General features: G+C 43.9%; 1 protein-coding gene across 1 annotated transcript in view; it reads right to left on the bottom strand.

Moving 5' to 3' along the window:
- The window catches only part of LOC126234294 (venom protease-like), a 119324-nt gene that overhangs the window by 90661 nt on the left and 13867 nt on the right, over positions 1 to 14796 (bottom strand). The window contains exon 2 of the mRNA XM_049942979.1: positions 11928 to 12070. Within this exon, the coding sequence (XP_049798936.1) occupies positions 11928 to 12070 (143 nt within the window). The remainder of the gene's footprint in view (positions 1 to 11927; positions 12071 to 14796) is intronic.

Below are 14796 nucleotides of genomic sequence, written 5' to 3'. Positions count from 1 at the left end.
CCAACGCTGTGAACCGCGATAGTTGCGATAATAGACAACGTCGCCAGGAGCAAAAGCAGGAGACTGCCGCTGCACAGGAACCTGATGCGGCGGATGCAGCAAAGACATCAAAGTTCGATGAGATCGACCATGGAGCAATTCAGCCGGCGAGCGACCATCGCGAGGCTGAGAGCGATATGAGGACAAAAAGAGCAACAAAGCGTCCTCCCGAGAATGCGACTCTTTCAACTTCAACATCTGCGACTTGAAAGTCCGGACCAATCGTTCAGCGGCACCGTTTGACTGAGGCGAAAACGGCGCGGATGTCAGATGTTGAATACCATTGGCCTTGCAGAACGACTGAAATTCTGCGGACATGAATTGTGGGCCATTGTCGGAAACAATAGTCTGCGGAAGACCTTCAAGGCAAAAGATAGCAGACAAGGCTTGGATGGTGGCAGAAGACGTCGTGGAAGACATCCGGACAACAAAAGGAAAATTACTGAAAGCATCGACCACAACCAACCATCGAGCATTCCAGAACGGACCAGCAAAATCGATGTGCAAGCGTTGCCAAGGGGAAGTGGCTTTCGGCCATGCAAAGAATTTCCGCGGCGGTGCGGATTGTTGTTCGGCACACGCCACGCAAGAGGAGCACATATTCGCAATCGCAGCATCGATTCCGAACCAAGTACAGTGCTGCCGAGCAAGTTGTTTCGTTCGCACTATACCCCAATGTCCTTGGTGAAGAAGCCGTAAGACAGAGGACTGTAACGAACGTGGGACTACGACTCGGGATTGATCATTATCGGAACGCAACAACAAAACACCACGTCGTACAAAAAGTCTCTCCTTGTGAGCAAAAAAACGGCGAACCAAAGGATCCTCGATCCGTGACTTTGACAAGGGCCATTGCGTAGCAACAAAACGCAAAACGGGAGCAAGGACAGGGTCAGCAGCTGTGGCTGTAGCGACACGACGAAAATCAATCGGAAACGATGCGACCACGTCATCGGCTTCCGAATCAATGAACAGGCAAGCAAGTTCGGAAGAATCGAATGCTTTATCCTCAGCAACAGGCAAACGGGACAACGCATCAGCGTTTCCGTGCTTAGCAGTGGACCGATACAAGATATCGTAGCGGTACTGCGAGAGAAAAAGTGACCAGCGAATGAATTTCTGCGCTGTACGTGGAGGTACAGGCTTGTTCGGATGAAAAAGCGATGTCAAAGGCTTGTGGTCCGTGATGATGGTAAAGTGACGACCATACAAGAAATCGTGAAACTTTGTTACACCAAACACAAGAGCCAAAGCTTCCTTCTCTATTTGTGAATAATTTCTTTGCGCAGATGAGAGCAATTTGGACGCAAAGGCAATAGGGCGATCATGCGAGCCATCCTTGTGCGCAAGCACAGCACCGATCCCGAAATCCGATGCATCTACCATCAACAAAAGGGGTTTTCGGGGATCGAATGGCGTAAGGCAAGTATTTGAAAGTAACGCCGATGTCAACTGGCGAAAGGCGCGTTCGCATTCCGTCGTCCAGACGAACGGAACACCTTTACGGCGTAAGCGATGAAGCGGAGCTGAAATGGAAGAAGCATTGCGCACAAATCGATTATAATAATTTACCTTACCCAGCACACTCTGTAGCAGTTGTAAGTTCTGCGGTGACGGCAAGTCCTGAATGGCACGAAGGTGCTCTGGACTCGGATGTATACCTTGGGCGTTAAGGACATGGCCCAGGTACGGTAAGTCACGAGCAAAAAACACACATTTGTCCTTCCTCAAGCGAAGACCATTCTGACGCAAGACCTGAAATAAGGTCCGGAGATTCTGCAAATGTTCGGCTTCTGTCTTTCCTGAGATCACAATATCATCCAGATAGTTCGCAGCAGTAGGGACCGACGCACAAATAGTTTGTAAATATTGCTGAAATAAAGCAGGGGCGGATGCACACCCGAATGGCAGTCTTTTGAAGCGATACAAGCCAAGATGCGTGTTAACCACTAAGACGCGCTGGGATTCTTCGTCCACAGGTATTTGCAAGTACGCATCGGCTAGGTCCAATTTTGAAAAATATTTTCCCGGGCACAGTTTGTCAAAAATATCTTCCGGGCGGGGCAAAGGAAAAGTAGCAGTCACAAGTTGTGGATTCACAGTGGCCTTGAAGTCCACGCAAAGTCTCAGTTTTCCGGAAGGTTTTGGCAAAATGACTAAGGGTGAGGCCCAGAGAGAAGCCTGCACACGTTCAATTACACCTTGAGATTCTAATTCGGCTAATGTTTTTGCGACCTCATCACGCAATGCGTGGGGAACATTGCGCGCTCTGTAAAATTTCGGTTGCGCGTTATCTTTCAGTTCCAAATGCGCTTCATAGTTCTTAGCGCAACCAAGGCCCGGTGCAAAAATGTCTGCAAATTCGTCACAAAGACTAGAAACACTGGCGGAAGGCACAGTCTGATTCACGGATAGGACCTGATGTACAATAGACATATTAAACAATTGAAACAAATCTAAACCAAACAAGTTCACTGCACTAGAGGAACGAAGAACATAAAATGACACAAGTTTTGTCTGTCCCTTGTATGTTGCAATAAGGCTGCACTGTCCTAACACAGGTATATGCTGTCCTGAGTAACTAGTTAACGTAACATTTGCGGCACGCAACGGCGGGGCGCCCAGTTGTTTGTACGTGTCGTGATTGAGCAATGAAACTGCAGCTCCGGTATCGAGCTGGAATGGTATCACTTTTCCTGCAAAGTCGAAGTCCACAAAAAGTTTATTGTCTTGTTGACGACAAGAGCGACTGTCTCGCGCAAGTTGAACTGATACAGGTCCAGAAGCACTTGCAACTTTACGGGATTTCCGGCGACGTCGACGCACACTTTGGGTGGGACGAACACAGTCACTGTTAGCTAAAGTGTCACTGGACGGGTGGGCATGAACTACATGAATGTCCATGGGCGAAGGTCCACGAGCCTGATTGTCCTGGGTTCGATTCCGGCGCGAAGCAAAGGGCCTGGAATTTGTGTGATTGTCTGATCTTAACTTTTTCTGGCAAACACTTTGTACATGTCCTTTCTTTTGACAGTAAAAGCAAATAGCTTGGCGTGACGGGCAATTTTCACGCGAATGTCTAGTTGCACACCGCGGGCAAGATTTCACTGCATTTGCTTGCTTACGCGGCGCACGTGGTTGCAAGCTAGGCGGCCGCAGCGAAGTCGGGCGCGAGGGCCGCTTAGCGTCCCGTGCAGCGGGCCGGGCGGGCCGATTAATGTGACACACGGCTGGCGAAGTTTCAAATGATGCCTGAGCAAAGTCAAGTGTGTCTTGCCTGTCCAATATGTCTATCACTTGTTGCAGGGAGGGATTAACTAGCTTCAAAATCTGTTCCCTTATGCGAACATCAGAAACGTTCTGTGCAATTGCATCACGCACCATAGTATCTGAATATGGGAGGCCACATTCACAGGCAAACGCACAGTCTCTAGTAAGGCCTTGCAAAGTTGCTACCCACTCCCTGTTAGTCTGACCGGCCGTACGTTTTGTACGAAAAAACGTATACCGTTTGGCAACAACATTAACTGTTTCTTTGAAATAGGCATCTAAAGCCGACAAAATTTCCTCGTAGGTCAGAGTTGCGACGTCGCGTCGGGGAAACAATTTCACTATCACACGGTAGGTAGACACACCTACACAAGAAAGCAAAAACGGCTGCCGCTCTTTACCTTGAATTCCATAAGCTGTGAGGTGGAACCGGAACTGATCGGCCCACTCAGTCCAGCTTTCGTTATGGGCCTCAAAGGGCCTAAATGGCGGTGCGACAGCGTTGTGTGGCTGCGGTAGCGATGAAGCGGCTGCCGCCGCATCGGTTTGCAGCGCACGTTGACCCTGGACGAGCTGTCCAAGGGCTTCCAATAACGCCTGCGTCTGCTGATTCTGCAAGCGAAAAAATTCGGACAGTACATCTGGAGAATGCGGCGAAGCCATGACACAAGCAAATTAGAGCAAATATAACACAAAGACTGCAACGTGGGCGCGGCACCACTCCTCGGCGCCAAAATATTGTTGTGTCGATTCCCTAAGGTCTCGACACAATGAGTGGCTAGGTGCACGCGAAACTAACGCAGACGGGCGTAAATTCTGAAACAGGAGACTGGATGAAAACTATAAAGAAAAGAAGAGAGATTTTAATATACTTAACTTTAATGTAGTCTTGTTCGTGTTGAAATACATCTCTTGCATAGTAGTAAGCAATTAGCAATGATACACATGGCGCCTTGCTAGGTAGTAGCGATGGACTAGCTGAAGGCTATTTCATCTGTCTCTCGGCAAATGAGAGGAAGACGTGATACGTCTTGTCGCAAGCTATGTCGTCCGTACAACTGGGGCGAGGTCATGTCCGTGTCTTGTGACCTGCCCTGTGGTGGCGCTACGTTTGCGAATACACAGTGGCGACACGCGGGTCCGACATGTACTACAGGACCGCGGCCGATTTAAGTTACCACCTAGCAAGTGTGGTGTCTAGCGGTGACACCACAGATACTACAATGTTACATCTACAATTAATCTAAACTCTTCTACTGTACCATGTCCTCTCATCCAAGTAAACACTCCTGCTGGCCCTGCTGTTCTCCTATTGTATGTAGACAATGTTAAAGGCATATCACTGGTATAAAATGATTTACTGAAGTCCTTATCAGCAATTTCAGATGTACAAAATGTTTTATACACTACACATCCCTCTCATTAGTCCAGCTAAGGCAACAGATTTGTATCTAACCATAGCCACAGCAATCCATCCATTGTCATGACCAAGTGATCCAGTACCATCAATAGTGAAAGACATCCTGCACGAAATAGAAACATAAAGACCTGAAAGGAGATTGGTTTGTTGAGTTCCTTTGACAGGCCAGAGCCTCCAAAATTTTTTGTTTGTGCAGTTCCTTTGACGGCCCAGTGTGTTTTAGTGTACATATTGCTGAAAATATAGATGGGAAGAAGCATATTACTGAGCTTCTCATACAATTAACCAGCTACTTTTGCTCTTCATACAACTGCTAATCTTAGAAAAATACTTATCAATCTCCTGACATATCTTGCTTATATCCACTCAACAACATCTTATGGAATAATTTTCTGTGGTTGGTTACCACTAAGCAAGAAAGCATTGACTGCACAAAACTGAGTGGTGAGAACAATGTGTGGTGTTCACCCATACTTGTCACATAGGTACCTCTTCAAGCACATACATATTCTATCTATGGTGTTATGGTACATATACAGGGTTATTACAAATGATTGAAGCGATTTCACAGCTCTACAATAACTTTATTATTTGAGATATTTCCACAATGCTTTGCACACACATACAAAAACTCAAAAAGTTTTTTTAGGCATTCACAAATGTTCGATATGTGCCCCTTTAGTGATTCGGCAGACAAGCCGATAATCAAGTTCCTCCCACACTCGGCGCAGCATGTCCCCATCAATGAGTTCGAAAGCATTGTTGATGCGAGCTCACAGTTCTGGCACGTTTCTTGGTAGAGGAGGTTTAAACACTGAATCTTTCACATAACCCCACAGAAAGAAATCACATGGGGTTAAGTCGGGAGAGCGTGGAGGCCATGACATGAATTGCTGATCGTGATCTCCACCACGACCGATCCATCGGTTTTCCAATCTCCTGTTTAAGAAATGCCGAACATCATGATGGAAGTGCGGTGGAGCACCATCCTGTTGAAAGATGAAGTCGGCGCTGTCGGTCTCCAGTTCTGGCATGAGCCAATGTTCCGCGGGCTACGCGTGAAACTTGCCCGCATGCGTTCAACCGTTTCTTCGCTCACTGCAGGCTGACCCATTGATTTCCCCTTACAGAGGCATCCAGAAGCTTTAAACTGCGCATACCATCGCCGAATGGAGTTAGCAGTTGGTGGATCTTTGTTGAACTTCATCCTGAAGTGTCATTGCACTGTTATGACTGACTGATGTGAGTGCATTTCAAGCACGACATACGCTTTCTCGGCTCCTGTCGCCATTTTGTCTCACTGCGCTCTCGAGCGCTCTGACGGCAGAAACCTGAAGTGCAGCTTCAGCCGAACAAAACTTTATGAGTTTTTCTACGTATCTGTAGTGTGTCGTGACCATATGTCAATGAATGGAGCTACAGTGAATTTATGAAATCGCTTCAATCATTTGTAATAGCCCTGTATTTGCTAATCAAATTTGTAATAAATAATCCATTACAATTTGAGAAAAAGAAGTGGTGTCCTTTCCTACATAACTAGAGGGAAAAATTACCTTTATTACCCGTTGTTAAAACTGTCAGTGGCTCAGAGTGGAGTCCAGTAGGCAGCCACAAAAATTTTTGATCATTTTCCCATTATTCATTTTCCCAATATCATAAAATGTCTGATAGGTAGTGAAGCAAGTTTCAAAAATCATTTCTCTTGGACAACACCTTCTATCCTATTGAATATCTGCTTAAAAACTGGTAACCAGGAAAGAAGTAGTGTAGTTGCATGAATAGGATTAAAAATTACGATTTGTTCATTATTGGTAACAGGAAGCATGTAAACATATCCTGTAAATAGACTTATTCCACATCATTTAAATAAAGGGATCATTCAGATTATGTATGGAACATATAACTAACTAACAATATTTTAAGTGATAAACAGTGTAAAGACACTTTTTCGTCTTACAAAATGGAAAAAAAATTACAGTTCATCGTGTAAATAGTGCAGTAAACATATTACAAAAGGCATAAACTGTGCAAAGTGCAACAATTCGCTTCATGAAAGTGAACAAAAATTAATTTGAATGATCACACACACACACACACACACACACACACACACACACACACACACACACACACACACCACAAACACCATTCATGCACAAATGACCACCAGCACCAACAGATAGTGTCAGGATGTTGCGGTGGGGGAAAAAGGGAGCAATTGAGGCAAGGAGTGGGAAACGACAGGCAGATACATTGGCAGTGGGTGGCAAATAAACAGGATTGGATATAAGAATCGAGAGGAGATGATAGGACAGAAGGGATGGAAACTGTTGTGTGGAGAGTCTGAGGACTGTCTGTTACTGTAGGTTGAGGCTGGGATAATCACAGGAGTGAAGAATGTATAGTAATGATAACTCCCATCAGTGCACTCTAGAATAGCTGGTGGCAGAGGGAAGGATACAGATGACTCAGATGGTGAAGCAGACATTGAAATCAAGTGTGTTATGTACAGCTGCATGTTGTGCACAAGACAGAATACTTTGCTCTTGGCCATAGATTGGATGTGGCCGTGCGTCCTTGTGAACAACTGGTTGGAAGTCACACCAATATAAAACACGTTCAGTGACTGCAGCAGTGCGGGTAAATGACATGGCTGCTTTCACAGGTGACCCGATGGGGTAGGATATAACTCAGGCAGGCTGGAATAAGAAATGCTGGGTGGGTGGATTGGGCAGGTTTTGCACATGGGTCTTCCACAGGGATGTAATCCTTGTGGAAAGGGGTTGGGATTGGGAGTGGTGTAAGATGGACTAGGGTGTTGTGGAGGTTGGGTGGGTGACAGAATGCCACTTAATGAGGGATGACAAGTATCTCAGGTAGGATGTCCCTCATTTCATGGCATGATGATAGGTAATCAAAGCCCTGGCAAAGGATTTCGTTTAGTTGTTCCAGTCCAGGGTGGTGGTGCTGGGTGATGAAGGGGAAACTCCTTCATTGCTGGTAATTGGGCGGGGGGGGGGGGGGGGCATTTGGGGGGAGTGGCATGGGAAATCTAATAGCAGATGAGGCTTGGGGATAGTGTTTATCTGTTGAGGCCTTGGTGGAACTCTCAGTGTACTGAGCAAGGGAATTTTTGTCACCGCATGTCCCCAGCTGGCCAAGCTGGATGACGGGGAATTTTGGCTGTAAAAGGGATGACAGCTATCAAAATGCAGGTACTGTTGGCAGTTGGGTTTAATGTGGGCAGAGGTGCAATGGATCCATTACAGAGGAGGAAGTCAATGTTGTGGTGTAACAAGACAGCCACGCCACTCGGAAGTGGCCGAAAGGCACGCGTTAACTCACGCAGGCTAGTAGATAGGTCTGAAACAGGATACGTAATGAATGCTATAAAGAAAAGTACGTAGCTCCTGGAATACTTAACTTTAATCCATCCTTGTGGTACATCGCTCTTGACGATACAAGTGAGACTCTTTAGATACAAGCTATGTAGTGCTAATGGCGCCTTGCTAGGTCGTAGCCATTGACTTAGCTGAAGGCTATTCTAACTATCTGCTCTGCAAATGAGTAAGGCTTCGTCAGTGTGCATCGCTAGCTACGTCGTCCGTACAACTGGGGCGAGTGCTCGTCCGTCTCTCGAGACCTGCCGTGTGGTGGCGCTCGGTCTGCGATCACTGACAGTGGCAACACGCAGGTCCGACATGTACTAATGGACCGCGGCCGATTTAAAGCTACCACCTAGCAACTGTGGTGTCTGGCGGTGACACCACAGTCAACATCTAGGAAAGCAACATGCTGGGTTCAAGATGACCACTTGAAGTGGTTGGAAAGGAATGTATTGAGGTTTCGACGGAAAGAAGATAGGATGTCTTGGCCATGAGTCCAGAGCATAAGGATAACATCAATGAACCTGAATCAGACTAGCAGTTTGGTGTTTTGGGAGGCTTGTAAGGACTCCTCTAGATGGTCCATAAAAAGATTGGCATAGAACGGTGCCATGCATGTGCCCATGGCTGTGCCATGGATATGTTTATATATCTTCCCCTCAAAGGAGTAGTAGTTTTGGGTTAGGGTAAACTTAGTAAGGTGAATGAGGAATGAGATAGTGGGTCTGGTATCTGAAGGACCTTGGGAAAGGTATTGTTCAGTAGCTGTAAGACCATGGGCATGAGGGATGTCAGTGTATAGCAAGGTGGCATCAACAGTGACGAGTAAGGATCCATGGGATGAAGAGGTGGGGGAATTGTGGAGAGTTGGAGAATGAAGTGTTTGGTGTATTAGTCTTTTTAACGTATTTTTTGCATATTTTACATATTCGTGTGTAATTCTACATATCTGTGCATACTGTTTCATGTCTGTGTGTATTTTTGCTTATCTGTGTGTATTTTTTCTTGCTCCATCTCTCTGCAGCAGCTGAGGAAAATAACCCTTTCCCTGGCACCTAGTCTCACATCCTGTTTCTTAAATGTTGCCTAAATCATAAATCCCCCCAAATGGCTTAACCATAAAGATTCCTGTCTCTCAATCCTATGCCTCCCTTCACAATGACCTACACCTTTTCAAATTCTGCCAATCCCAGATCCTCACAAACCTGGTACTGTAAAAACACATCTCTGTAGCACTGGCATCCCATAACCACCTCTGTTCCCTCCAGAATATAGTAATGCTCTGCAATCCCTATTCCATACATCACACACCGAGCAGTGGTTAGAGGCTGGACTCGCATTCGGAAGGACGACGGTTCAATCCCACATCTGGCCATCCTGATTTAGGTTTTCCGTGATTTCCCTAAATCGCTCCAGGCAAATGCCGAGATGGTTCCTTTCAAAGGGCACGGCCGAATTCCTTTCTCGTCCTTCCCTAATCCGATGAGACCGATGACCTCGCTGTCTGGTCTCCTTCCCCAAAAACAACCAACAACCAACATACATCACAGCTTTGAAATTGAGTCACTTGCTCTCTATTACCTGGGGGAGCATTCCAGACACCACCTACATAATTTATGCAACCTGATAACATGCTACTGCTGCCTTGGGGCACCACTATCCAACCCCCATTGTACCCACAGTGTTCCTATTCATCCATCCCTCACAGCAGCTAAACCTTTCCTAGCTGACATTTCCAACTTGCCACCCCTCCAACTTCCTTCAAACTCTCCACCAAATCCAGGGAGAAATCATACCTGTAACACTGTTGTGAACCTTTCCACCACAGGCCCTCAGCTCCAGAGAAGTTTCAGTCCTATCTAAATGGCTCACCTTTAGTCCTACATCGAAATTTAACCATGCTGGGCTTGTCAAAGATCTGCTCTTCTCCACCCAATCCCTGCAGTGGAGGCCCTTCTTTGCCACCAGGTCCTCCAAGCAAAACTGCCATAATTCCAACAATGAATTCTGCCTCTTTCATTTCATACCACCATCCAACTGTGATTCTCCCACTCTCTTTTCTGACCACCTGCTGGTCACCCTCCAGGAATTACTTAACTCCAACTTAGACACACCATCCATTCCCAAGTCCCTTCCTCAGAACACCAACCTTTTTGCAGCAGAAAGAACAACCACACACAACCTTAAAACAAATCCTGACCTAATCATCCTACTTGCATACAAAGCTTCCACCACAGTTGTTATGAATCACAGTGACAACCTGGCAGAAGACTTCCATCAATTATCTGACTCATACCAACCACTACCTTCACTGTCTTTCCACCACCCCAACCATTTACCTCCTGGATCTCTACTTGTCACTGACGATGCCACCTCCCTCTACACCAAAATCCCTCATGCCCACAGTCTTACTGCTGTTTAACACTATCATTCTCAACGTCCTTCAGACTCCAAACCCACCACCTCATTTAACATGCACCTAACTAACTTTATCCTAACCCGAAACGACATCTCATTTGAAGGTAATGTATATAAACAAATCTGCAGCATGGCCATGGGCACCCGCATGGCACCCTCCTATGCCATCCTTTTGACAGGTCATCCAGAGGAGACCTCCCTAGCCTTCCAGAACACCAAGACCTTCGTGTGGTTCAGGTTCATTGATGATATCTTCATGATCTGGATTCAGGACCAAGACACCCTATCTTCGTTCCTTCACAACCATAACACCCTCTCTCCAATCTCCTTCACATGGTCCTCCTCAACCCAACATGCCACTTTACTAGATGTTGACCTCGTCCTCTCTGATGGCTCTGTCCACACCTCTGCCCACATTAAACCCAACAACTTCGAACAGTACCTGCATTCTAACAGCTTGTGATGAAGAAAATTGGGATATTTTTACTTACCCTCTTGTTTTGCCATCTGCCTCATCAAAATTCATTTACTTATGTCTGACTAATTACCGATAACATATGTGAGTATAATGTGCATTTTCATAAAAGAGGAAGGTTGGCCCTGAGTTTTAAAGAATATAATACCAGATCTAATTTAGTGCTTAGTTTTATGTATGTAATTGATTTTCTAATTTATTCTGACTATGCCTAGTTAGCATCTTTTGCTGTAGGATAAAATCAGTAAATGTTTTGTAACTTAAATTCTATTGTTGACTTGTAAACAAATATAAATTATATAATAATTATAAACTTTTGGAGGAGTAACTAATGGTATTCTTAAAGGATCTATTTGGCTCTATTCAAAAACATGTTAGCAAAGCCAGCTCTTAATTAATTCCAAAGTAATTACCAGTTTTCTCAGAAGTATTGTTTGTGTAACTGTATCTGTTAATTTCATCACTTAAGCAAATAATTTTGGCAAACTCTTGTAGTAGAAGAAACTGTTACAACGATGCAAGTTTTTGAAGTATTCATTTAATTTCATGAGTTAAGTTTTAATTGTAATTTCTTAAATTAAACATCAAACAATGTGTAGTTTCAGTGCCTCCTATTGTGAGGATATATAAGGGCAAAATTTTTGGTCCCGAGACAGTCAGTCCGTGGCCGAGTTTCAGACAAGAAACCTGTGTTGGTTAGATCAACAACTATGCTTCAACTTAACCGTGAAATAAGTGTTACACCAATAGACCATGTGTTAAAACAATGATTTCAAATGCATACAATGCAAATTCTTTCACAGACTGATAGATAGATAGACAGATAGATAGAGAGATAGATAGATCAGTCAGCCAGTATGTCCATCAGTCAATCGCAACATCTGATAATTCAAAAACCTTAAGAAAAACTGGAACTTACTCTCTTCACTAACACGCTTCCTAATTTGCTGACTTGAAGTGTTACCAGATTGTGTAGTGGGAGACTGGAACTTTGAAACAAGGCTGCTGTTTGGTGAAGTGGTTGTTGAGTCAGGTATTACATCTGGTTGTGTGTCAGGCTTCCTGTAGGAATAAATAATCCAAATTAAGCTATGAAAATAGGACAAAGGAGTAACATCTGTTGAAAAAGTCTATATATTATAATATTGAGAAATAAGTAAATTTCATAATTTTGTGACTTCTCAGCACATCAATTGTATGTGCCTTATATTTAGATGCTAGCCTAAGATGGACAGTCCTTTATAAAAATTAGTATGATGTTTCCATTTAACACCACATTTGAAAACAGACAAATAATTTTGTATGGATTATTGCTGAGGGATGCTTCAATAACAAATAAAACTAACTGAGACCTATTTAGAGCAAAGTATATAATCTGGAACTCAGTGTCTGGGCTACAGGTTTTTTTTGTCACATCAATTATCTTCCCTGAAGTATAGCAGAGTGCATACCATGCCAGTATTGTGTGTGTCCTATTTTAAAGATTCCATTCAAATGTTCACTCTGTTGTACTGTAACCAGATTGCTTATCAGTTATGTATTGTATTTTCCAATTTTAATGGCAGTATGAGAGAAGACATCCACTCACCGCACAGCATATTATTTATCTTGTCTGAAGTGATTTAGGTAAACACAGAAAATGTAAATCATATGAGTAATTGTCTTTCCTCATTCCATTGTTTGTATTCTATCACTGATTTCCATGTACTGTGTTACTTTCCTTGATTTCAAATATTTCTATGCATTATTGTTATGGGAACTGCACTATTCATTCACTCCTTCATTATGAGCTGACAATCAAATAATCAAAGAGACTGTACCAGGATTTGGCACAAACAAAGGTATAAACAAATGTAGTGAAGCAGCCATTAGGAACTGAATTACTGACTGCTATCAACCATTTATGTTTACCTGAGCTAAATTTAACACAGTAAAACTAACAAGAAACATTTACTCTGAAAAGGGTTGCAGCTTCCTTACTTGCACTACATAAATGCTGCTGATCTATTTCTACCTTGTTACAAAGAAGACCACATTGCTGTTCTTCACAGAACAACAGTTCTATTTGTACAGTTATTATTATTCTCACTACATGTTTTGGAGAACTATATCTTGGTCATCAGATCTTGTGGCACTACGCCACCATATTTTATGTTAATTGTGATTTTTGTTTTATTCCTGTAGTGTATTTTGTCAATATTTTCCTTTGTTTCCTGCAATGAAGCTGAAGCGTAGCCATATTTACGTATGCAAATGTTCTCTTGGTACCAGCACCTCCATCAAATGTGGCTGAAAATTTGGTATGTGGAGCCAATATACTACAAATAATGTGGCCCACAAAGGATTTGCAGTTCAAACACTTTGCTTGCACTTCAGTTGCTGAATGAACTACTGTTTATGGCCAGATCATGTGTCGCCTACTATAATTTATGCACCGATGAACAGCTTGCCACGTACTACACTCAGTTGATATCCTATAATGTGACTGAGTGCAATAACCTAGTACTTAAGTGATTAAACACAATTATTAACATGTAGCAAGTAAATTAATAACACAGTTACCAAGTAGAGATCACAAATCACTGTCCTTGACATCTAACAGTCAACTTGACTGTTTGGTTTAAGGTTTAAAGGGACAAAACAATGAGGCCATCAGTCCCTCCTACCTGAAACAGATAATTCAACAACACTACACATAATTGAAAGGGATACATGAAACCCAAGAAAAGAAAACCCCAAGATTTATCAGAGGTCAACAAAGCCTACAGAGAAAACAAGGAAGAAGAAAAGAGGGAAAGGAAGGAAGTCTGGTGAGGTGCTCAGTCCAGGGAGCAGCTAAAGGCCCTTAAAGGCAGAAACTGTGAGAACATGTGAGAAAGGGAAGAAGAGTGAGGAATAGATAGGGCAAGGTCTGAAACAGAGCATCAGGCACAGACAGCCATTGCCCAGTCAGGACAGAGGTGGCAGGAGGGTGTCCTGTCAACTTTCAATGGGCTGACATCATCCCTTAGAGAACGTGATAAAAGCCTCTATTATCAATAAACTATAAAACCAGTTCAGCCACTGAGGCATCATCTGCTAACACCAGGGGTAGTGAGTGAGGAGGATTGAGTCCACTGCAGGGTGACTAGGTTAGGACAGTCCAAAAGGATTACAAATCCTTAGAATTTGGTGGCATAATACTGGTTGAAGGTTTGGTGCCAGAATACGAATCTCAAGAGGCGGCCTGTCAATGAGTTCATTCCCTGGGATCTTGATGTGACTTAAGGGTCCAGACAAAGCTTACCAAGCATCCACATTGTCTGTTGGCGAATAGGGAATCCTGGATCATCAGGACCAAGAAATGAAAAGGAAAACACTGGTAAACACCTTATAAACTGATCAAGGAGTCACTACAGATGGGGAAGGATTCACCAGTGCAGGAATGAATAAGCTCTAGAGCACGAGAGATGGCTACCAACTATGCAGTGGAAACACTGCAGCCATTTGGTAAGGAGCAGAATTCATTACATCCCACATGATTGTAAGTAAAGCCAGTATGTTTGGCAACCATCACGCCACCAGTACAGACTACTTCTGAACCATAAAACATGCCTAGAATGATGAAGAATTGCAGCTGAGGACCTCAGGCAGAGCCAAGTCTTTCAGACCTTATGATAGGTCAAGACAGAGCTGTGGATGAGGGATGCATCATGGAGATGTATGTGAGCAGGCTCAGAGAAGAAATGATAAATGGAAAGCTGCAGTTCTGGAAAAAAGGGATGGGATGTAGATGGTGGTCATAACCT

Source organism: Schistocerca nitens, chromosome 2, assembly GCF_023898315.1.
Source record: "Schistocerca nitens isolate TAMUIC-IGC-003100 chromosome 2, iqSchNite1.1, whole genome shotgun sequence".
In the NCBI taxonomy this organism is placed as follows: domain Eukaryota; kingdom Metazoa; phylum Arthropoda; class Insecta; order Orthoptera; family Acrididae; genus Schistocerca; species Schistocerca nitens.
Note: the sequence above shows the minus strand (reverse complement) of the source record. Positions and strands in the feature narration are given on the sequence as shown.